The sequence below is a fragment of the Petromyzon marinus genome, unplaced genomic scaffold, assembly GCF_048934315.1.
Source record: "Petromyzon marinus isolate PM22_M1 ecotype Great Lakes invasive population unplaced genomic scaffold, UKy_Petmar_22M1.pri1.0 PM_G_Scaffold_101, whole genome shotgun sequence".
Classification (NCBI taxonomy): Eukaryota; Metazoa; Chordata; class Hyperoartia; order Petromyzontiformes; family Petromyzontidae; genus Petromyzon; species Petromyzon marinus.
The window spans coordinates 458190-482737 of NW_027422653.1; the positions used below are offsets into that span (position 1 = coordinate 458190).

At 49.1% G+C, this 24548-nt stretch overlaps 1 protein-coding gene across 1 annotated transcript; it reads right to left on the minus strand.

Moving 5' to 3' along the window:
- Positions 1–9420: 9420 nt before the first annotated feature.
- On the minus strand, positions 9421–24245 carry LOC142908811 (E3 ubiquitin-protein ligase CCNB1IP1-like). Its single transcript, XM_076059428.1, has 4 exons — positions 24169–24245; positions 12733–13093; positions 11559–11898; positions 9421–10983 (listed from the first exon to the last, which is right to left on the minus strand). Exons 2-4 carry the CDS (start codon positions 13027–13029, stop codon positions 10769–10771), a joined length of 852 nt encoding a protein of 283 aa, XP_075915543.1. The 5' UTR covers positions 13030–13093; positions 24169–24245; the 3' UTR covers positions 9421–10768.
- Between the last annotated feature and the right edge of the window lie 303 nt (positions 24246–24548).

The window sequence follows — 24548 nt, forward strand, 5'->3', positions numbered from 1 at the left end:
TCTACAACTCGCCGAATTGGCGAGTGTCGCCGATTGGCGTCCCGCTGCCGCTGTTAGCGGCCAGCGCCACCACGAGCGAATCGTGAGCCTGCAATCTACAACCGCCGACGACGGAGCACCAGCGTGCCAGCTGCTCGCAGACGCACTGCGCGCATTACCTACCGTCCGCGTACAACCGCGCCGCTGCGGGCGTGCTTCTAACGCCGTCTACCAGACGGTCATCGCAGCTACAACAACGTATCTACTCATTCACGAACGTCCGTCGAGTCCGAACCAACTACTGAAAGAAGAATCAACTGATACGTATGATACACTGCCCCCCACTACACGACAAACCAGACGTCTGCTTGACGCAAAGAATCGATTCCGAACATTGGCCTACTCTTTCACCACTCATACCATTCAACACACACACACACACACGGGTCATTAACAAAGCCTAAAACCTCAAGCCATTGAACCATCCGTGATTGTGGAAACATCGCAACGACCGAGTGAATAATCCATCGTTTTTAAGAGTGTTCATAATTTTCCTCTGTAATATTGTGCTGGGGCTGTACTTATAACCGCATAAATTACCAACTGACCCATTAACAAGGATTAATTCTTGGCACCTCACCACGGAGCACCGCTCGCGGGGGTGAAGAGCATGCTCAACCGGTTCCCTGTCAGGGATCTGGCCACAATTAATTAAAAGATTGGCCCGAGATAAGGATCTAAAAAGGAAACATCGCCACCCATTGAGTCGCGTTGAGAAGTCGATTAGAAATACTTGAGTCGTTCGTTAATATTTTTCTTTCTACATAATCTTGCTGGTATCCACGAATGAAATAACGAATTCAAAAGCATATTTGTGCCTCCAAGAATAATACTGGTTGGAGTGCCCTTTCAACGAGTAGCGTTGCATAATAATCAGTCATCCTATTGTTAAAAGCGTGACAATAATTGCATTAAGGGCCGCGCATGATCAATGACCGAATGCTGTGTTGTGTGACAATTCAAGTAACGGAGCATTGCGGCCATCGAGTGGTGTTGATAAGGTAATTAGAAGTATTTCAGTCGAACGCTTTAAATTCATAATCGTTATGAATCAATGAACGAACATCAACGTGGTACTGTGCTGACGATTTAAAGCATAATAACTTCGCATATCAGAATGTATTAAGGATTGGATACGAATCAAAGACCAAGTGCCGTGTTGTGTAACAATTCAAGTATACGAGTTTGCATATTATAAAGTTAAGGTTTGATAGAATAGTTCGCATGTTTTTAATCTCTCTTTCAACAACCGATCGATTGCGTTACGCGTCGGGAATTAACCACAGGTGCCGCTATCGAGGTGAAACAACGCAATCGTGATGTTATCATGTTAACGCTGTGTTGAAATTCCAAATGCCGAGATTGAGTTTTCATATTATCCAAAAATTAAAGTTAGCTAGAAATAAAATTGATTAAAGCAGAAGGTTTGTGTGTGATTCTTCCTGAAATCCTGCATAATATTGTTCTGCGTATGAGATCTGAATCCTGGGGACCTATCATAAGCACACTATCACCACACATAATCCATAACACACATAATTCATAATGTTCAATCGAGAGTAATCATATCCTTATCGATAATACGGAATTAAAGAGCAGAGTCGAATCGACTCTCTCTCATTCACGCTCACAACGTCTGCGTCACTGCATACGATTAATTGCATTATTCCAATTCATAACACAATCCTTGTCACCGAGGCTCGACCTTATAATCCATAACGACCTGCATTATCATAACCACGCCCACTCGCATAAATTAATACGATTATCTCTCGAATCAGTAGAATTTATGTGCATAATTACACCAATTAACATAATTTCGGATAAATTATGCAAATTTCAAATTTCATTTAATTTTCATTATTTTCATCAATTTTCATAACACCTATATATACAACAATGCCCGGCCAGAAAAATTGCAACCGCAACAACCCAATGGTCTTATGAACACCCAGGTGCAATAAACGCTCATGCGCCGCCCATACGGCCTTGCATCGCAAGGCGGATGGCACGACGATTTTATGTTGACACGAGTCAGCATCCCAATGCATCAACAAGCCGTGCTTCATGACGAATGAATTAAATTTGCCCTGTCTTGGAGTTGCATTATTCGCGTGGCGACGCAACCTCAATAACGACATGTCCCCGCTCTGGTGCCGACCCCATTCGGCCAAAGTTAGCCCCAGCAAATCGTCACTGGCCATTGGATCTGCATGATCCAACATCGGCGCTGAGGCGGCGGGAAGTGCGGCTGACACCGTTGTGAGAGGCGCGACCTGCGCAGGCAGTGGCGGCTTACAACGGCCCGAGCCCAAAAAACACGCACATTTTTGAGCCAGCGGGAGGCAAGACAACGCATCGGCATTCGTGTGTTGTGCACCCCTACGGTAAGTGATATTGAAATCGTAGTCCTGAAGGACTTCGAGCCACCGAGAAAGCTGCCCGGACGGTTGTTCAACCCGCAGAGCGTACTGTAAAGCCGAATGACACCGTTGTGAGAGGCGCGACCTGCGCAGGCAGTGGCGGCTTACAACGGCCCGAGCCCAAAAAACACGCACATTTTTGAGCCAGCGGGAGGCAAGACAACGCATCGGCATTCGTGTGTTGTGCACCCCTACGGTAAGTGATATTGAAATCGTAGTCCTGAAGGACTTCGAGCCACCGAGAAAGCTGCCCGGACGGTTGTTCAACCCGCAGAGCGTACTGTAAAGCCGAATGATCAGATCGCACGGTAAAATGCTGACCATACAGGTACGGCCTGTATTGCTGAATAAAAAAAACAATGGCCAGCAGCTCACGTCTGGTCACACAGTATCTTTGTTCAGCAAGAGACAAGACTCTGCTACCATAGGCAACAACCCTTTCAATGCCATCAACTTTTTGGGACAGAACACCCCACTTCTGACACCAGTTGTAGTGTTGTAAGGACGAGCAGACTTCTTTAGGAGGCACACTCTGTTTATTGTATTATTTCCTTATACAACGCTTAACACACACAGAGGGATATTCGGTCCCCTCACCCGATACCCTAGGGAGGTACAGCCTCCGGACCTGGCGGGACTCACACGTCTACCGCTAACCTCCTTGATACCTAAGGAGGTACAACCTCCTGACTTGGCGGGACTCACACGTCTACCGCTATCCTAGTCCTCCGGCTAGGACCTAGGGGAGGCTATCTGACCCACCGCTGGCCCGGTGGGTCCTGACCACTGGGTATGCCGAGCCTTAGCCCTTAGAAGGGCTGAAAGGCTGGTCCAGGGTCCTAGCTAGGCTTCAGCCCAGTCTTCTATCTTCGTGCAGGGAGAGAACTCCCCGAGGTCCGTTGGGTCACCTGTCTTATACTCCTTCGTGGCCAGGTAGAACCAATCATACATTCACACGTGGAACCGTCTGATTGGCTCGTACCAAACCCTGGCCACGATCCGTTTCACCTCGACTGACCCCAACCGTTGTACCCAGGGGTAATGCTGCACTGCCCTGGTGGCAATGCAGGTTACGCAACAGAGCGTAGTTAACACCTCTACACATACATGGAAGCCATCTAGCACTGCTAAAGTGAGAACAATTAAATGTAATCTTTGGGGCCATCCCTTGACATGATGAGGCTGTCTCTTACAAGTGCTGTTAACTTGTGTCCTAACAGACGAGGATGATGATGACAATGATGACGATGATTTTGATGAGTACGAGTGGGAAGATTGAGCTGGCGAGGCTGCTACCTACCCATGTCTCTCCGGACCCCTCCGCCTCTCCACGTTCCAGGATAACGTTAAATGTTATCCGTGCCCCTCTCACCTTCAAACCAAGATTCATCTCTCACCGGCTTAGCCTGTCTTTACCCTCATGCCTCCACCTGAGTGACACCAGCATGGGCATCGTGTGTCCACCATTGATGTGAGCACCACCAGGGCCTCTAGACCTGCATCAGAAACTTGCCCACGACAGGCCCCCTTAATCCTAGAGAAAGAAAAATAGAGATCAACGTTTTTCAAAAGTAAAGCGTTTTAGCGCAACGTGTGGTTGAGCCTTTCAGCTGCACACACTACATGAGCATTTAACACTTTTTTTCGTTGGGGGTTCTTATCAGTATCGATTTCTCATGTAATTAAGCATTCATTGAATCTAATATGAAATAATATATTTATTTGAATGTGTATGAAATGGGCTCAAGACCACTGCAACATTCACTGCAATGTTATAATTGTTGTTTTAAATTGCGGCAATTCATCTAATCACGAGGTGTAACTAGTGACATCATTGTTACACCTATATCAGAGAGCCACCTTGCATTTTTCGTTTCACTTAATTTGGATTCGACCAACTCTGAAAGTGAAATATAAGTAGCACATGTCAGATGACTGACACGCATTGAACTGCTCTAATGGAGCACAGGAATGTGCTGGTTAAGTGTGACCTCTTGAAGAGATGCCAGAAGATATTCTCGTGGTGTTTCTCGTGGCATCTTTCCTAATTAAGACATCGATCTGCTGCCAGTAGGAATTTCCCTGCCTTGTGTATTGGCTTCGATATTCCAATTCGGAGCATTAGTTATGCATGCAGAAAAATAGTAAAATAAAAAATACAACTGCACATTAAACATGTGCTCAGACACATTTGGCTAATCAGGGTGGAGTCTAAGGTGAAACTGGCTGTTTCCTACTGGAAAATTGATTAAGCAACTGCACTCTTTGCTTGACTGTAACCATTTCTGCGTAAAAAAATTGCATTGTCTAAGCGTATCAGCTTTCCCTGTTCCTTGGCTGTTTCCTCTGAGTCTGGCTTTTTTGTGCCTTTGCCCAAGGCCTTGCCATCTGCATGTCTCCATCACACCCGCGTTTTGAATGAGAGCTACACTTTCCTTGCTATTGAAAAGGTCACCTGCATTATAACTTAATTTTGGTCTTGCTCTGGATCTAAATAATATAATTCCTAAGTTCTGTAACCAAGTAGGTTTGGTAAACAGGACTTATTGGGTACACAACTTCTGATGTGTTCTCTTTACATTTTGTATCTTGCTGATTGAGTATTCTGAGCCAAATTTGACGGGTCACCAAATGCTCAAATGTGGGTTTGGTGGTCCTTATCTCTGTTAGCACCTCCGAGCTAGTTGTGGAAACTCCATATGCCATTGTTGGGGCCATTCCTGTCTATAGCACCATCACAATTGAGCTTCTAGTAAGTGGAACTTGGTCAACTATGTATTTGGAGTCAAGCACTCTTATCCCCTGGCCAGTTAATGTTAAACATGATGGCATTCTGTGACACAAGATGTGTTCTTTTGATGATCAAAGCAGCCCCTTAATGCTTAGAGTAATTTGGTTTTAAAACTTTTGACTGTGACATTTTAAGCAAAGGTGTCCGACAAATAGCTAAAGTATGCCACACAATGAGTGTGGAAATTAACTGAAACATTCACAAATAAGATTGTTGTTTTGATTTAAAGCTGTCGTGACTGCAGGGATTCATATTCTTGTTTCCCTTCTGCGAGACTTTACCGGAAGAACCAAGAATATGAATCCCTGCGTTCACGAAAGCTTTAAATCAAAATGTATAAATAGTGTTATTCTTCTTGATTTGAAGCTTTCGTGACTGCAGGAATCCATACTCTTTGGTTCTTTTGGTAAAGTCATCAAGTAGTAGTTACAAAATAAAATAAATCACGACGTTTCGGGTGCAACACAACAAGCGACCGTCATTTTATTTTATACCTACGTGACTTTACCGAAATAACCAAAGAGTACGGTGTTATGTTGATTGCGTGCACAGTATAATAATAATACGCGAGTCTAGTGTCCTGTTTGTCAGTTAAGTTTATTTACATTTGAGCCGTGACATTGCCCCAGCCATACAATCTACTGTCTTGTTTAAACAGAGTTGGCGTCGTCCCTAGTTCCCATTGCATCACGTGGCTGTTATGGTTAAATTAAGGACATTTGTTTGATCCCATGTATACGGAATTTAAGTTGTTGCATCTTCACTGGTGAGATGGAGTTGTCTTCTAATCTGAAAGTTAAAGATGTATGCTGGACTTGTTATTCTTGAAATGTTGGTATTTTTTTTTCATTTGAACGCTCAATTTTTATGAGAGGTTTATTTTTTTTCTCAATTAAGCCAACTTGCAGATGATATCCAGAATGTGAAAACTGCATGGCAATAAATTACACTTCTAATGCTGCTGTGTGTAAATAGTTATTTGTGAAGCTAGTTCATTTTAACCACAGCTTGCAATATTCACAAGCAACAAGTGATTGTGCACCACTGCCAATGCAGTATCACCAAATATTTGCTTTAGGATTTTTTATCGACCACTTCAGCCCAATTTTAAAAGTGTAGTGACGCAGTTCGGAGACAGCAGTAATTGGAGGCACCTTTATTCCACACACAATGGGGACCACACGCACCCTACGTGGGTGTACACTGTGTATATATCTCAAACAGAACCGTCTATCGTCAGCGCCACTGTCTAGCTAGAACAGTTGGCAGGCTGTCTTAGCTAGTGGCGTCCGGCGACGGCGAAGACGGCTGCGACGATGGTGGCGAGACGACAGCACGGCGAGGGAAGCCGCTTCCGGCGACAGCCCCGAGCTCTCGCCCGGGGCTCCCTCTTATCCCCCCGCCGTGGCCTGGCTCCGTCCTGGCCACGCCCCCCCTTCTGGAAGCTAAGAGCAGTTCCCAGGGCTTCCAGATGGACCCCTCCATGAACTCTGTCCTAGTGGTCTTCCCCCCATGTGTACTGTCGCCTGCTGACGTGTGTACTGCCGTACACTGTATTTATCACTTTCAGTCAGCAGACTGCGCTATTACGCTACATTTGGAATGTGCTAACCCAGCGGCCCCCAACCTTTTTGGCACCAGGGACCGGTTTCGTGGAAGACAATTTTTTTCACGGACCGGGGGAGGGGGGGGGGTCATCATTGGGTCTTTTCAAAGAAGCTCTCCAGCGACGTTTGTTTATTACACATTGTGGCTACTCGGGGTTAGAGCTTGTGGGCTTACTCCTTGTGGCTACTAGGGGTTAGAGCTTGTGGGCTTACTCATTGTGGCTACTAGGGGGTTAGAGCTTGTGGGCTTACTCATTGTGGCTACTAGGGGTTAGAGCTTATGGGCTTACTCATTGTGACTACTAGGGGTTAGAGCTTGTGGGCTTACTCATTGTGACTACTAGGGGGTTAGAGCTTGTGGGCTTACTCCTTGTGGCTACTAGGGGGTTAGAGCTTGTGGGCTTACTCATTGTGGCTACGATGGGTTAGAGCTTGTGGGCTTACTCCTTGTGGTTACTAGGGGTTAGAGCTTGTGGGCTTACTCATTGTGGCTACTAGGGGTTAGAGCTTGTGGGCTTTATACCAACACTGTGACTGAGACAAGTGCGCAGTGCGGGAAAGAGGCGCGGATGGAAGTGGTAAATAAAATAATGGGGGCGGGCCACACGCGGACTCACCGCTCACCTCCTGCTGCTGTGTGGCCCGGTTCCTAACAGGGGGTTGGGGACCCCTGTGCTAACCTACCAAGCAGGGTAGGTAAGCATTCTCATTCGTGAGATTCGATATTTCAAAGTCCGTATTTGTGGCGTCCATTGCATTAAGACGGGCAAAGTGCGTGTAATTTGGAGACGGACAAAGGCATCTCGGGGATCACAGATAGCTTGGTGGTGATGGCTATGCTGTACGTAGCCTCTAATCCAGCACCGCAAAGGCAGTGAGGGTGGCTGGACCGCACACGTTTTGCGAAAATCCCTTCCCATGGATGTCGAGGAGGTGCCACTCCCCGGCACGCCGGAAGAAGGCAGTACAGCAAAGTGCAGACTAAATATTGTAGGTCCCTTCTGTATGCGTGTATGTTGAACTTCTTTTGCACGGTACGGAGCCAATTGTACGAATTGGAGGTATCAACACTCATTAACTTAATTTGCAGAGGACTGCAGAGCTTGGCTAATTGTTGGTGTTGGCTCACAGCCTGTATGCCTGAGGTTGCTCAGCGATGGTGAGATGCAATTTGCATTGAATGATGACGCGATATGAAACTAAACATGAGTATTATCAATAGGTGATGTTTTAGTGCGTTAAACGGTGGCTGGATCACACGCACTCAGAGGTTCTGATTTGTAATCATGTTGAAAAGCGTGTCACTAAATTTCTGCCAGTAGATGAAGGCGCTATTTTAGTCAGTATTGGCGATGTAATGTGGGTTAAAGCTTGCACACCAATTGGAGGCTTTGGAAGATAAGCCTATAGAGGTGTTTCACGATAACATGCCACGTCACTTTCATGCAGTACAGAAGCAGCAGCTCGCCTGCGTTTAAGTGACTCGGTACAATGGTGAGCACAATGCTTGATAAGTAGGGACGTGCTCACCCAGCCATGGATAGAACTAAATAATGAAGCAATTCTGCTGGAGCTTTTCTTTTGTTGGCGGCAGGCTACCTATCTGTAATACCCAATTCTGACGTGGCATTGTGCTTGCCACTCACCCCTTCATGTGCCATGCCGGCCTGTTAAGGCTATATGGGGGATCTTTGTATTTGTGGAAAGAGTGAAGAGTTTTCCATACCTGGGCAGTGTGCTCATGACCAGCTCCGGTTTGACAACAGAGGTCTCATTCCGAGTCAGTCAAGCGGTATTAACTTTCCATCAGTTGCGTAAAGCTACCTGGTCTGTCACTCCCTATGAAGCTTCGATCTTCTCGGCCAGTCATGCCCTCCCTTCTCTACGCTTGCAAAATGTAAACCGCCCTAAAGGAAAATCTTCCCTGGTTAGAAACATTTAGGCTGGCCTGCCTACGATCCATCCTAGGTTTAACCAGGCTGGATTGTGTGAGGAGCTCACAGATCTTTGAAAGATCTGGACAAAATCCCATCGGTGAGCTCCTCTGGCAGGCAAGGTTGCATTAGTTGGATCATGTAGCCCACATGCCTAAACAGCTTTTGTTCGGCCAGATAGAGGGGGCTAAACGAGCACGGCACGAGCTAGAGAAGAGATGGAGTGATGTGGTACAAGAGGATGTGGAGCTGAGTGGACTGGTACCAGTGGTGTCTAGATCGGCCTAATTGGAGGAGGCTCGTGAATGCTGCTGATGGGCAGTTGGAGGCAGCTGCCCTCCAGCAACAACGTGCAGAGCGCCGGGTGGCTGAAGCACAGCAGATTGGCACAGTACAGGGCACAGGTGGTGCATCGGCCATTCATTTCAGTCAGTGGACCCCTGGCACCTGGGTCTGCCCCATAACCTCCTACCAGCGGGCCTTCGACACTTCACGTGGCCTCAACATGCACATAGCCTGGCACAAGCGACGTGGTGAGGTCACCGCCACTTAGTGGCGAATGGCGGTTGTTGTGTCGACCTGCATGGGTGGTCTGTGTAATGTAAAGGAAGGGTTGTTGGCGGCCGCAAAGTCCTAAACTTTTTAATGAAAAACAAATGGAACAGGTTCCCTCCTGTGAACAGCACTTACTCCAACACAGCATCGAGAAACAACGCGCACCACGGTAACTCCCGGGTCGGCCGCAGCGAGATTCTAAACGGCACCACCTCTCTGTGCCGTCACGAGCGCCGCCACCACCGGCCTGTCCCCCATCCCCCGAACGCCAACGACGACACCCGGCAACCTACCCGCCGGAAAAAAATTCACGGTGCTCAAGCGGTAAATGTCGTGGGTTTACTCTCCAGCACGCAAAGCGGCGGGATCGAAAGCGGTCGCTCATCGGCCACGGTTTATAGCAGCAGCTGTCAGAGTCGGGATCGAACCCACGACCTCCTGTAGACCGGGCGAGGTAACATCTCATAGCCACTGTGGTGATGATGATGATGAGAGAGTGAGAGAGACGCAAGCTCCAAATATACGGCAGCAGCTGTCAGAATTGGGATCGCACCTACAACCTCCTGTAGGGCTGCACGGATTCCTCCAGTATAAACAAAAGTTTCTGATGGATGTGAAAGTGACGTAACCCTGTGAGCCCCACCCGGCACGGCCAATGGGAGACGTTTGTCACTTGAACGGAGTGCGGTCGTTTAGTTACTGCCGCTGGTGGTGATCACCAAGCGGGACGTCAAACTCCACTGTCAACGTTGTGGGTTTGCTCTCCCAGAACACAATTGGTGTGCGCTAAAGTAGTAACGAATTGAAACTAAACTCAACAAAATTTTTTTCATTTTACCAGGCGAGGACCCACCGACCTACGCAGCTATTTTCATAAGCGACCCGGCCATCACAAACGATAGCTCAATGACGCGGCGTTATCGTCGTCGTGCGTGAAAATCTCCAGCGAGCGGCTCTCTGAACACAACTGACGGGGGCGACGAGCCACGCGCTCGCACACGTGGACCCCGTGACGCTTGTGCACGACGTGGGGTTTTTTGTATTTGTTTGTCGCTGTAACGTTTTTACCCCGGTGCCCCCGACCACAAGTCTGTGGGAAAAGAGCTTCACAGCTTGTCGGATTCCTACCTCCAGCGTAAATAAATATTTCCGATTCGAATTCCGTTTGCACTCAGGAGGCAATCGACTGGCGGTAACGACGAGAGGCTCCTGCCAAGCGCCGCAGGGAGTAGGCAGATGACCTGCGGGCAGCGTTAAGACCACAGGAATCTGATGCGCGGTGAGGCCAGTGGGCGAGGTCCTTTCTGCGTCGTTTTTTTTCCCCACGAGTTTTTTTTTTGGGGAACCCCTTGCGACCGCATTGGAGGGCAGGGAGGCGGGCGCGAAGGGAAGGACTCTCGCGTTGTTACCGGGGCGAGGTCACTTCCTGGCTCCGGTCACCGCGGCTTTGGCGGGGAAGGGGAAGCGAAGGAAGCCGTCGGATTGCGGCGACCTGCCCGGGGGGCTGCCGTTGAAAAACAACGGCCTCGGCGCAAACTCCGTCTCCCCGGGGCGGCAGCGCGGAGGCGTCGTCATCATCCAGCTCCACGCGTTTCCCTCCGCGCCTTGCGACGTTCGCGGGGTCGACGTCGCTGCTACCAGGGGGGGGGGGGGGGTGGGGGAAAAAATGACATTACGTACAAAACGTCACCGTATGAACCTATCCCCATTTTCCCTGCTTGGTCGGTTCCTAACAAAGTTCAAACATATCATTATCAGAGTTGTTTCTTTTCGTTTGCATTTTTGACTGCTTGTGTTGTGGTTATTGCAAACATGATCCCTTGTATAAAGGTGTCAGTTTTTGTTGTGCCAGCCAAAAGGGTAAAAACCTATTCCTATATCTTGTTACTGGCAGAGGAGGTCTCATAATGTAAAGGCTTACCTCGAGCCCTCAATACTCCCTGATGGTGCGCTGTTTTTGAGTTGTACGCCTTTTGGCGTCTTCTGGTCCAACACCAGTGGAGACTAGGCTCTAAGAAAAGCCGTCTCGGGTGTGGACCAATCAAATTCAAGGACACTGCCAATATTATTATCAGAGTTGTCTCTTTTTTGTTTGCATTTTGACTGCTTGTGTTGTGGTTATTGCAAACATGATGCCTTGAATAAAGGTATCAGTTTTTGTGCCAGCTAAAAGGGTAAAAACCTATTACTAAAGTTCAAACGGCCCTACCGAATCTCACTATGAACGGCGAGGACGCCGCGCCGTTCGGAGCCTCCTCCTCCTCCGCGCGTCTCCCCTCATCGATAGCGTAGGATCGCAGGCGGAGGCGATCGTACGAGACCTGCAGTTTCTTCTGCTCCCGGTCCCTCTCCAGCAGTTTCTCGGCAGCCTCGTTGTACCTCTTCTTGAACTTGGCCAGCTCGCTCTTGGCAAGCGAGAACTGCCGCTTCAGAGTGGCGACCTCCGTGACCTTGTTCTGGATCTCCTGCTTGAAGCGGTCCTCAGACTGCACCCTGAGCCTCTTTGATTTCGCGGCCAAGTGTTCCTGATACAGTCTCTCCTGGTGCATCTGCGAGATGGAAAATTTGATGGAATGTATTTTTAATCGGTTAAAGAGCCGTACGCGCAAGGGGACTTACGTGTAGAAGAATAACTCGGTTAATCATGCCTCTGGGAACGACGAAGCTCCAAAAAAATATCGAAAGAATGAAAAAAATATTCATAATTTTCGATTTAAAGCTTTCGTGACTGCAGGGATTCATTTTCTGGGTTATTTCGGTAAGGTCACGTAGAATGGAGATAAAATAATAACAGAATTTATTCTGTAATAATAAAAAAATAAAAATAATAACAGAATAAATTCTGTTATTATTTTTATTATTTTATCTCCATTCTACGTGACTTTGCTGAAAGAACCCAGAAGAAAAATATTCATAAATCACGCAAATTAATTCAAGAGTGACATCTTAAACGCTGTACATGTTCTAAGTAGTGCCACCGATAATAGACGGACTAAATATTAACTGCGTCATTCCAATGGTGCTCGCTAAATAAAGAAGTGCCTCCAAGTCTTTTTGTCTCCGAGTTAGTCACTACTTATGTTTGGAGTTTGCACGTTCTCCCAGTGGCCGTGTGGATTTTCTCCAGGTCCTCTGGTTTTTCCCTCCCAATGTTTAGAAACAACATCTAACGCGTTTTAGAGTATTTGACTGCTGTAAATTTCCACGTGATGATAACAGCCGCTTGGGTTGGGCTATCATTCGTGATGGCCAGGTCGCTTCTGCAAAAAAAAGAGGTTACGTAGCTCAGTGGGACTTTATCCGCTAAAATATAAAACATTTCAGTTTGTTACTTTTTAAAAATAATTTTTATTTTTAAAAAGTCACCGATCCGTCGCCGATACCTGAAAGATCCAGAATGAAAGCGCCCGCGAACATATCTCCTGGATGACGTCCGGCCCTAGGCCCGCCAGCACCATGGACTTGTGCTCCTCGGGGGGGTTCAAGCAGACCCGCACCACGTCCAGGCTGCCGCGCGGCAAGGCGCCGCACGCCGGGCAGGCGACCGCCCCCATCTTGAACTCGCGTTCGCCGTCCTCGTCGCAAAAGAGGTGCGAGCAGGAGGTGACCCAGGCGAAGTCGCCAACAATGCGCCGGCACTTCCTCAAGTTGCACACCAGAATTTCTTCGTGCGCCGACATTTCCTCCCCGCCTGACCACTGGCCCCGGGGGGCCGCCAGTTCTTCTGTTCCAGTCGCCGCCGTTCTGGTTGAGGGAAACGAATCGCGGGTGAAACACGTTTAGCATGGAGTGCGCGAAATGCGTTCGCGTTTTTTTTTTGCGAGCTCCTGCCGTTTATTGACCGGCTGAGAGCTCCAGAGAGAGCACCGGGGTGCGGTCTCGTTCGTTAAGGGCGGCGAGAGATCTTGGTCAGCGTAATGACGGAAGCAAGTGAGGTAAAGTACGATGGCGAAGCAAACAGAATTCAGTTGGGAGAGCGACGGTTTTAGAGGATAAATTGCTGAGCAGGGGGAGTGTTCTGACCTGCGGTTTGGTGAGTGGGTGGATGAGTTTGTGGGTGAGTGAGCGAACTTGTAAGTGGCTGATGGGCTGGGTGTATGCACGTTGAACTTATTTCACACCGTACAGAGCGAACCGTGCTAATCGGAGGTACGGGTAGAGGACAAGAAACTAAACACAAAGACCAGTGCAAAAGAAATTAGTTTTCAATCAAGATGATTTTAAAATGCACAGTTTCAGTGGATTCCTAATAGCAGAAGGAAAATGGTTCCAGACGGACGCAGAAGCGCATCTGAACGTGCGCAACGCTTGCCCAAAAACCTCTGCGAGGGTGAGTGTGTTGTGACCTGCAGGGTGGTGGGGTGAGTGGATGGGTTTCTGGGTGAGTGAACTTGTCAGTGGCTGACTGGTTCAGTGAGTGTCTTGTTGTGCCTGCAGTTTGGTGAGTGGGTGGGTGAGTTAGTGGGTGAGTGAGCCTGTGAGTGGCCGACTGGCTTTAGTGTGCTGTCGTGACCTGCAATGTGGTGAGTGGGTAGGTGGATGCGTTCGTGGGTGAGTGAACTAGTCAGTGGCTGGTTGGCTCAGTGAGTGTCTTGTTGTGCTTGCAGTTTGGTGAGTGGGTGCAAGTGAATTAGTGGGTGAGTGAGCCTGTCAGTGGCTGGCTGGCTTAGCGTGCTGTCGTAACCTTCAATGTGATGAGTGGGTGGTTGGATGAGTGAGTTAGTGGGTGAGGGAGCTTGTCAGTGGCTGACTAGCTGCGCGAATGTGCTGCTGTGACCTGCAGTGTGGTGGGTGAGTGAGTTAATGGGTGAGTGAGCTTGTCAGTGGCTGACTGGCTGTGTTGAGTCCTCACCACTTGAGATTGGGACGAATTGGGGAGGCTTTCGTTCCAGAAGTCGATTGACAATGGCAGAGGATAATGACTGCATGCCACACTCAATGTGCCGTCTGTATTCATCCGTATTGTTAATGTATGAATACGCCTGTTGCTCAGGAAAGCACCACTGAGTCTCAACTCTTCTTCAGGAGGGGTCCTGCCAAGTTTGCACAAGAGGGGGCGATGTTGCTGTGATCCCCCCACTGAGCCATTTCCAGGTAATCTGTTAGCTTTGGGATGTGGTTCTGGCAAGTACCAGTTCCACTGTGTTTGTGGGTTTAGCTATGGGAGGGAAACTCGGAGGAAACCAATGGAGATCACACACATGCCACTCTGTAGTACAGAGAGTGATCACACAAACCATTGCCGGACAGCTGGGATCACTCCGTGTACAGTGCTGTACAGTATCTATATGTGTAGGGGCCATCCCTTTCGTGCGTACGCAAAAATCCGTCAAAACCTGACCCCGTACGCACGCGGGCTTTTTACACACCCCCCCCCCCCCCCCCACCTGCCTACGTACGTTCGCCTGACGCATCACCCCCCCACCCCCTAGAATCCTGTAGAACGGCCGATATGTAATCCACGCAGAAACGATCAATTATTAATATTAACGTGTTTAAGCAAACAGATAGTCCACCGCCGGCTGCATTATCGAGGCTTCAACCCCCCCCCCCTGTTTTCTATGCGTACATTGTGAGTAGACCCCCCCATACGCAAGCGTACGCATTTTAGGTAACCCCCTCCATGACAACAAACTAAATGGATGGCCCCGTATCGGGAAAAATCGGAGGACCCTGAGACAAATCCACGCAATCAACATGGGGAGAGAGACGCAGACTCCAAATATACAGCAGCAGGAGCAAGCGTGCTCAGGGCCTGGGCGCAAACCGACGATCTCCTGTAAGCCAGGCGAGGTAATTAACATCTCCTAGTCACCTTGATGACAACAGGCGAGGTAGTTAACATCTCCTAGTCACCTTGATGACAACAGGCGAGGTAGTTAACATCTCCTAGTCACCTTGATGACAACAGGCGAGGTAGTTAACATCTCCTAGTCACCTTGATGACAACAGGCGAGGTAGTTAACATCTCCTAGTCACCTTGATGACAACAGGCAAGGTAGTTAACATCTCCTAGTCACCGTGATGATGACAGGCGAGGTAGTTAACATCTCCTAGTCACCATGATGATAACAGGCGAGGTAGTTAACATCTCCTAGTCACCATGATGATAACAGGCGAGGTAGTTAACATCTCCTAGTCACCGTGATGATAACAGGCGAGGTAGTTAACATCTCCTAGTCACCGTGATTATGACAGGTGAGGTAGTTAACATCTCCTAGTCACCGTGATGATAACAGGCGAAGTAGCTAACATCTCCTAGTCACCGTGATGATAACAGGCGAGGTAGTTAACATCTCTTAGTCACCGTGATTGACAGGCGAGGTAGTTTACATCTCCTAGTCACCTTGATGACAACAGGCGAGGTAGTTAACATCTCCTAGTCACGGTGATGATGACAGGCGAGGTAGTTAACATCTCCTAGTCACCGTGATGATAACAGGCGAGGTAGTTAACATCTCCTAGTCACCGTGATGATAACAGGCGAGGTAGTTAACATCTCCTAGTCACCGTGATGACGACAGGCAAGGTAGTTAACATCTCCTAGTCACCGTGATGATAACAGGCGAGGTAGTTAACATCTCCTAGTCACTGTGATGATAACAGGCGAGGCAGTTAACATCTCCTAGTCACCGTGATGATGACAGGCGAGGTAGTTAACATCTCCTAGTCACCGTGATTATAACAGGCGAGGTAGTTAACATCTCCTAGTCACCGTGATGATAACAGGCGAGGTAGTTAACATCTCCTAGTCACCGTGATGATGACAGGCGAGGTAGTTAACATCTCCTAGTCACCATGATGACAACAGGCGAGGTAGCTAACATCTCCTAGTCACCGTGATGATAACAGGCGAGGTAGTTAACATCTCCTAGTCACCGTGATGACAGGCGAGGTAGTTAACATCTCCTAGTCACCTTGATGACAACAGGTGAGGTAGTTAACATCTCCTAGTTACCGTGATGATAACAGGCGAGGTAGTTAACATCTCCTAGTCACCGTGATGATGACAGGGAAGGTAGTTAACATCTCTTAGTCACCGTGATTATGACAGGCAAGGTAGTTAACATCTCCTAGTCACCGTGATGATAACAGGCGAGGTAGTTAACATCTACTAGTCACCGTGATGACAACAGGCGAGGTAGTTAACATCTCCTAGTCACCGTGATTATGACAGGTGAGGTAGTTAACATCTCCTAGTCACCGTGATGATGACAGGCGAGGTAGTTAACATCTCCTAGTCACCGTGATGATAACAGGAGAGGTAGTTAACATCTCCTAGTCACCGTGATGATAACAGGCGAGGTAGTTAACATCTCCTAGCACATTCCAAACACTGCACAGCAATCGAATCGCTGGGGATGGGAGGGGGGGGTGTAAAACGTCGTATTTCCAAGCAAAGTAAAATGTTGTGGACCCCATGAGGCTGATGAAAGTTTCGCCCTCACGAAAGCGACGCTGGGTTGTGGCTCACAGGACGATACCAAATAAAAAATAAAATAAATGAATTAAATCCATCGCCTCACAACTTTTTGAGGGTTTCCCGCGCTTTTTTTTATTGTTTGTGTTTAGTGAGACACCACGTCTGAGGGTAACCCTCAGACGTGGTGTCTCATCACTACTATGAGGCGACTTTTACTGGTAGGAAGGAAGATTGTAAACTGAGTGTACCAGCCTGCAATAGATTAATGTGTCCGTCCGTCCGTCCCCTTTCAATACTCTAACGAAGTGAAATCTCGTGTGACTGTCATCCTTTATTTAACCATGTGAGTGACGTCATTGAGAGTCACTCTCTCTGTCACTGTCATCCTTTGTTTAACCACGTGAGTGACGTCATTGAGAGTCACTCTCTTGTCGCTGACATCCTTTATACTGGTAGTAGCGAAGATTGTAAACTGAGTGTACCAGCCTGCAATAGATTAATGTGTCCGTCCGTCCGTCCCCTTTCAATACTTTAACGAAGTGAAATCTCGTGCTGTTGGGGTGTAAAATCAGCAATAGACAGCGCAGAGACTTGACAAAATTCCAATGTTCCTACCAGGCCACCCTGCAGGGACCTGTTAACCCCTCCCCCCCAGCGTGTAATATTGTTTTTGTAGTTTATAAACACTCGGATTCCCGCACTTTTTATCGCTTGTTTCGTGACCTTCAAGGGGTGAGAAAAAAAATTAAGAACAAAAAACCCCCCTCAGACGTAGCAACTCCGAAGTCCTAAAAAAAAGCCGTGTAAAATTGTATTTATAATCAAACTACTCGGCAACGTAAAATAACAGCCCTCTGCTTGATATGAACCCCGAAGTGTTTAATGTGAGATATAGAAAAAAAAATATATAGTTTTTTGTTGTTTTTACCTCACAGCAATCCACACGCTCGGTGACGTCACCCTGCAGCTGCGCTCGTGACGTCACGGTGGGGGGGGGGTTGAGGCACGCGTGACGTCACGGTGCGGGAGAGTGGTTGCGGGCGACCGTGTGACGTCACGGACCCCCCCCGCACCCCTCCCCTTCCGCGTGACGTCACCCCTCGCGCTCGTGACCTGAACAAGGCAGTTGTTTCGATTTAAAGCTTTCGTGACTGCAAGGATTGATCTTCTTTGGTTCTTTCGGTAAAGTCACCACCACGTAGAATGAGAATAAAATAATAAATTGATAAAATAACACAATAAAATTCTCACGACGTTGCGGCCACAACACAAGTGGCCTTCATCAGGTGAAGGGACAAGACTGTCTGGAGGACAGCGCTGGAGCGAACACAGCCAAGCTCAGACCGCGACCTTTAAGCTGTGTGAGAAGAAACAAAGCGCCTTGACAAAGGAATTAGGATAGAATTTAGCATTGAAATAGCTGAGTGATTAGCTAAATTCAATGCTAATTCCTTTGTCAAGGGGTGCCTCTGCAGATGTGTATGCTTTAACTTTAACATAGCCATTTCTGTGACCAGTCACAAGCTAATCACTCAGCTATGTCAATGCTAAATTATATGCTAATTCCTTTGTCAAGGCGCTTTGTTTCTTCTCACACAGCTTAAAGGTCGTGATCTGAGCGTGGCTGTGTTCGCTCCAGCGCTGTCCTCCAGACAGTCTCGTCCCTTCACCTGATGAAGGCCGCTTGTGTTGTGGCCGAAACGTCGTGAGAATTTTATTGTGTTATTTTATTTTATCAAGCCTGTGTGTGTGAGAGATTGTCAGTCTGTGTGAGTGTGAGATTGTCAGACTGTGTGTGTGTGAGATTGTCTGCCTGTGTGTGTGAGGTTGTCAGTCTGTGTGAGTGTGAGATTGTCAGCCTGTGTGTGTGAGAGATTGTCAGTCTGTGTGTGTGAGAGATTGTCAGTCTGTGTGTGTGAGAGGTTGTCAGTCTGTGTGTGTGAGAGATTGTCAGTCTGTGTGTGTGAGAGATTGTCAGTCTGTGTGAGTGTGAGATTGTCAGACTGTGTGTGTGAGATTGTCAGCCTGTGTGTGTGTGTGTGTGAGATTGTCAGCCTGTGTGTGTGGGTGAGATTGTCTGCCTGTGTGTGTGTTTGAGATTGTCAGTGTGTGTGTGTGAGATTGTCTGTGTGTGTGTGTGTGTGAGATTGTCAGTTTGTGTGTGTGTGTGAGATTGTCAGCCTGTGTGTGGGTGAGATTGTCTGCCTGTGTGTGTGTGAGATTGTCAGTGTGTGTGTGTGAGATTGTCTGCCTGTGTGTGTGTGAGATTGTCAGTCTGTGTGTGTGTGTGAGATTGTCAGCATGTGTGTGTGTGAGATTGTCAGTCTGTGTGTGTGTGAGATTGTCAGTGTGTGTGTGTGTGAGATTGTCAGTCTGTGTGTGTGAGTTGTCTGCCTGTGTGTGTGAGATTATCAGTCTGTGTGTGTGAGATTGTCTGCCTGTGTGTGTGAGATTGTCAGTCTGTGTGTGTGAGATTATCAGTCTGTGTGTGTGTGTGAGATTGTCTGCCTGTGTGTGTGTGAGATTGTCTGCCTGTGTGTGTGAGATTGTCTGCCTGTGTGTGTGGGTGAGATTGTCTGCCTGTGTGTGTGTGAGATTGTCAGTCTGTGTGTTTGTGTGAGATTGTCTGCCTGTGTGTGTGTGAGGTTGTCAGTGTGTGTGTGAGATTGTCTGCCTGTGTGTGTGAGGTTGTCTGCCTATGTGTGTGTGAGAGATTGTCAGTGTGTGTGAGATTGTCAGTGTGTGTGAGATTGTCAGCCTGTGTGTGTGAGATTGTCAGTGTGTGTGTGTGAGATTGTCAGTCTCTGTGTGTGTGAGATTGTCAGTGTGTGTGAGATTGTCTGCCTGTGTGTGTGTGAGATTGTCAGTGTGTGTGAGTGTGAGGTTGTCAGTGTGTGAGTGTGAGGTTGTCAGTGTGTGAGTGTGAGATTGTCAGTGTGTGTGAGTGTGAGGTTGTCAGTGTGTGAGTGTGAGGTTGTCAGTGTGTGTGAGTGTGAGGTTGTCAGTGTGTGAGTGTGAGGTTGTCAGTGTGTGTGTGTGTGAGGTTGTCAGTGTGTGTGTGTGAGTGTGAGGTTGTCAGTGTGTGTGTGTGAGGTTGTCAGTGTGTGTGAGTGTGAGGTTGTCAGTGTGTGTGTGAGGTTGTCAGTGTGTGTGTGAGGTTGTCAGTGTGTGAGTGTGAGGTTGTCAGTGTGTGTGAGTGTGAGGTTGTCAGTGTGTGTGAGTGTGAGGTTGTCAGTGTGTGTGTGTGAGTGTGAGGTTGTCAGTGTCCGGCAAAACAACCCCCTACCTCCTCGCGGTGCCGGACGGGCAACTCTGTCGTGGACAGCGCTGTGGGGGGAGATCCAATTTTGATTGGCTCCTCCCCTCATGGCATATGTGTCCACCACAGGGGCTAAACGGGGGCTCTGGACGGGTGCGAGGGGCTGGTAACCCCTCCACCTTCAATTAATTACCACGAAACCACGAATTAAACTGAAATATGTAACAACTAAGCTTGTGCCGGAGGCCCCGGGGGGCCAGGCGTCTATGACGTCTCCTGGCCAAACCACAATTGGCGGAGCCAGGAGATTGAATACCTACCCTCGGGGCTACTCCAGAAACAACGAAAAGCTAATACGGGTGGCCACGTGGAATGTTCGAACGCTCACTGCAGAGGAGAGGCTGCCACTCCTCTGTCGGGAGCTGGACCGTTACCGCCTGGATCTATGCGGCATTCAGGAGGTCCGGTGGACCGGCTCTGGCTCCTGCCACCATGAGGGGTGGACAGTCCTCTACTCGGGGCAGCAGACTGCCAAACAACAGGGTGTGGCTCTTCTTTTGAACAAAAGAATGAAGGGGGCGTGGGAGCGTGGCGGTGAGGTGTGGGAAGCTGTAAGCCCCAGGCTACTTTGGGCTCGCCTTCCCATCAACCGGAGGCGAGGAATGGTGGTCGTGGTTACTTATGCCCCCACCGAAGACGAACATCCGTGGAGGGATGCAGGCAAAGCCGATGAGTCAGATGCCTTCTATGACCTCCTGTCACAGGTGCTGGCTAAAGTGGCCCCTCGGGATAGAGTCATCATGTTGGGTGACTTCAATGCCCGAGTTGGTCATGATACTGGCACCTGGTCTAGAGTGATTGGAGGGCATGGGCCAGATCAGCTCAATAACAACGGTAGGAGGCTGCTAGATTTTTGTGCAGCCCATGGGCTTGTAATTACCAACACGCTGTTCCGGCATCGGCGCATCCACACAACATCATGGATGCATGCCGGGTCCAAGCAAGAACATCTGCTGGACTACATAGTGACGGACCAGCGAATGCGAGCCCATGTCCTTGACACCAGGACCTACCGTGGAGCTGATCTGCCCTCTGACCATCGACTAGTCATCTGTAAGATGCGCCTGCCATTCTTCCACTCCGGTGGTGGGTGTACACCCAGGACCCCATTCCAACCTAAAGTGGCCTGGTCTCAGTTATCTGATGAAAGTTGCAAGCGAGAATTTCATCATCGCTTGCGGCTGGGATTGGCATCGTCCCCGACTCCTCCTGATGTCGAGGGTAAATGGGCGAGGTTTAGGACTGTGACTCATGCAGCTGCAATGGCTGCTTTGGGTACGCGGTCCAGACCTCCCCAGACACCCTGGATGACAGAGGAGTTGTTCAGGATGGTTGAGAAAAAGCGACAGGCCCACTGTCATCGGCTACAGAATCCCACGTCAGAGAATGAGGAGGCTTACCGCAGCCTTCGCTCGGAGGTTCGGAGAGCCGTGAGGCGCTGCAAGGATGGGTGGTGGTCGCGGGTTGCTGAGGAGATGGAGTCTGCCTCAGTGGCCCGTGATCACAAATCTCTATTTAACTCCATCAAAAAAGTAACCTGCAGCGCCACACCTATTACCATCATTAGGGGAAAAAACGGTGATCCAATTTCCGACCCCCAGGAACAGGTTCGCAGATTTGCTGAGCATTTCTGTGAGGTCCTGGGGGAGGGAAAATCCCTCAGCCAGGAAAACATCGTGGCACAAAGTGAGGATGACCCTGCTGAGGCTGCGGTGCCTCAAATATTGGATGAAATCACCCCCTGTGAGTGGCTGGCTGAGGTGCCATCTGCTGAGGAAGTATTGAAGGCAATCCGGAGTCTGAGACCAGGAAAGGCAGCGGGCAGAGATGATCTCCCAAGCGAAATGCTGAGGGAGGGTGGCGTTTGTGCACAGACTGCCCTATATGACATCATAACAACAGTCTGGACCACTGGACGGGTTTCGCAGGATTGGAAGGATGCCCTGGTGGTTCCCCTTTTTAAGAAGGGGGACCGCACAAACTGTAACAACTATAGGGGCATCTCACTCCTCAGTGTGCCGGGAAAGGTCCTGGCAAGGATTATTCAGCATCGTCTTGCCAGGCACGCTGAGGAGAGACTTGCGGAGCCACAATGCGGTTTCAGGAAAGGGCGGTCCTGCACGGATGCCATATTTTCTGTCCGTCTGCTACAGCAGAGGTGTAGGGAATTCCAACAAGACCTACATCTCTGCTTTATTGACCTGGTCAAGGCCTATGATACCATCAGTAGGCCTGGGCTCTGGGTCGTTCTTCGTGCTTTTGGAGTACCTGACCCTCTGCTCACGATCATTAAGGACCTTCATGATGGTGAGCGGGCCCGGGTAAAACTAGGTGGCCGGGAGTCAGAGCCATTCCCTGTACACCTTGGGGTGTGACAGGGATGTCCTCTGGCTCCCACATTATTTAACATCTATTTTGACCACGTAGTTCGTGAAGCCTTCAATAGCTGTACCGGAGGAATCTCCATATGGTACAGATATAATGGGAGGCTAATCGATGCCCGGGTGCGGTCAAGGGATGGCTCCCTATTGCTCAACCACGTTATGTATGCTGATGATTTGCTAATAGCTGCTCAGTCAGAGGAGGAGTTGGAGACGCTGCTGCTGAGACTGGAGCGTGCCACTAAGAGGTGGGGCCTTACCATCAGCCCCACCAAAACTAAGCACCTGCCTGGGTATTTTGTACCATCGGACACTCCACCCCCACAACTCCCAATCGGTGATGGGGCAGTTGTGGAGAGAGTGGAGAGTTTCCCATACCTGGGCAGTGTGCTTATGACTGGCTCCAGTTTAACAGCAGAGGTCTCACTCCGAATCAGTCGAGCGGCAATATCTTTTCATCGGTTGCGTAACGCTGTGTGGAAGCTACCTGGTCTGTCGCTCCGCACTAAGCTTCAGGTCTTCTCGGCCACGGTCATTCCCTCCCTTCTCTACGCTTGCGAAACGTGGACCCCCCTAATGGAACATCTTCGCCGGTTAGAAACATTTAGGCTGGCCTGCCTACGATCCATCCTGGGTTTAACCAGACTGGATTGTGTGAGGAGCTCACAAATCCTTGAAAGATCTGGGCAGGGTCCCATCGGTGAGCTCCTCCGGCAGGCAAGGCTGCGATGGCTGGGTCATGTAGCCCGCATGCCCAGCCACCGCATGCCGAAACAGCTTTTGTTTGGCCGGATTGATGGGGCTAAGCGGGCGCGGCACGGGCTAGAGAAGAGATGGAGTGATGTGGTACAGGAGGACGTGGAGCTGAGTGGACTTGCCGATGACTGGTACCAGCGGTGTCAAGATCGGCCTCTGTGGAGGAGGCTCGTGAAGGATGCTAGTGGGCAGTTGGAGGCAGTCGCCCTCCAACAACAACGGAGGGCGGAGGAGCGACGCTCACAACAGCGAGCGGAGCGCCGGGTGGCTAAAGCACAGCAGGTTGGCACAGTAGGGGGCACAGGTGGTGCATCAGCCAGTCATCTCAGTCAGTCGACCCGTGGCACCTGGGTCTGCCCCGTGACCTCCTGCCAGCGGGCGTTCGACACTTCACGTGGCCTCAGGGTGCACATAGCCTGGCACAAGCGTCGTGGTGACGTCACCGCCACTTAGTGGCGAATGGCAGTTGTTGTTGTTGGTTGTCAGTGTGTGTGTGTGTGAGGTTGTCAGTGTGTGTGAGTGTGAGGTTGTCAGTGTGTGAGTGTGAGGTTGTCAGTGTGTGAGTGTGAGGTTGTCAGTGTGTAAGTGTGAGGTTGTCAGTGTGTGTGAGTGTGAGGTTGTCAGTGTGTGTGAGAGTGTGAGGTTGTCAGTGTGTGTGTGTGAGGTTGTCAGTGTGTGTGAGTGTGAGGTTGTCAGTGTGTGTGTGAGTGTGAGGTTGTCAGTGTGTGTGTGAGTGTGAGGTTGTCAGTGTGTGTGTGAGGTTGTCAGTGTGTGTGTGAGTGTGAGGTTGTCAGTGTGTGTGTGTGAGGTTGTCACAGTGTGTGTGTGAGGTTGTCACAGTGTGTGTGAGTGTGAGGTTGTCACAGTGTGTGTGAGTGTGAGGTTGTCACAGTGTGTGAGTGTGAGGTTGTCACAGTGTGAGTGTGAGGTTGTCACTGACCCTGGTGAATCTTCGTCGTTGTCAAGGCCGCAGGCTTCACCTCCCTCACGACTCTCAAAATGGCGGCGAGCGAGGAGGGGGAGGAGCCAGAAAACTTCACGTCACATGGGAGGGGAGAAACTGAAACCTGATTGGCTCCAAGGCGGAGAGATTTTTATTTTTTACGGGAAAACTTTATTCTTTTTAACCGTACGACGGATTTACAAAACTCACCATCAACAATAAACACTCTAGTTGGCATTGGCGCGGTCTGAATAAAAACATTATTGGTTATGTAAATATTTATAAAAAGAAATCGCATCTGAGTAACGAAAAAAAATGACTCAAATGTTATTCCGTAAATTTTGATTTAAAGCTTTCGTGACTGCAGTAATTCATAT

Excerpts from the sequence above, each read along its gene's own strand:
- LOC142908811 (XM_076059428.1), bottom strand. The coding sequence starts at position 13,029 with ATGTCGGCGCACGAAGAAATTCTGGTGTGCAACTTGAGGAAGTGCCGG. Across the intron at positions 11,899-12,732 it reads TTTCATTCTGGATCTTTCAG|ATGCACCAGGAGAGACTGTA; the intron begins GTATCGGCGACG and ends TCCATCTCGCAG. Across the intron at positions 10,984-11,558 it reads GCCGTTCATAGTGAGATTCG|CAGCGACGTCGACCCCGCGA; the intron begins GTAGGGCCGTTT and ends CCCCCCTGGTAG.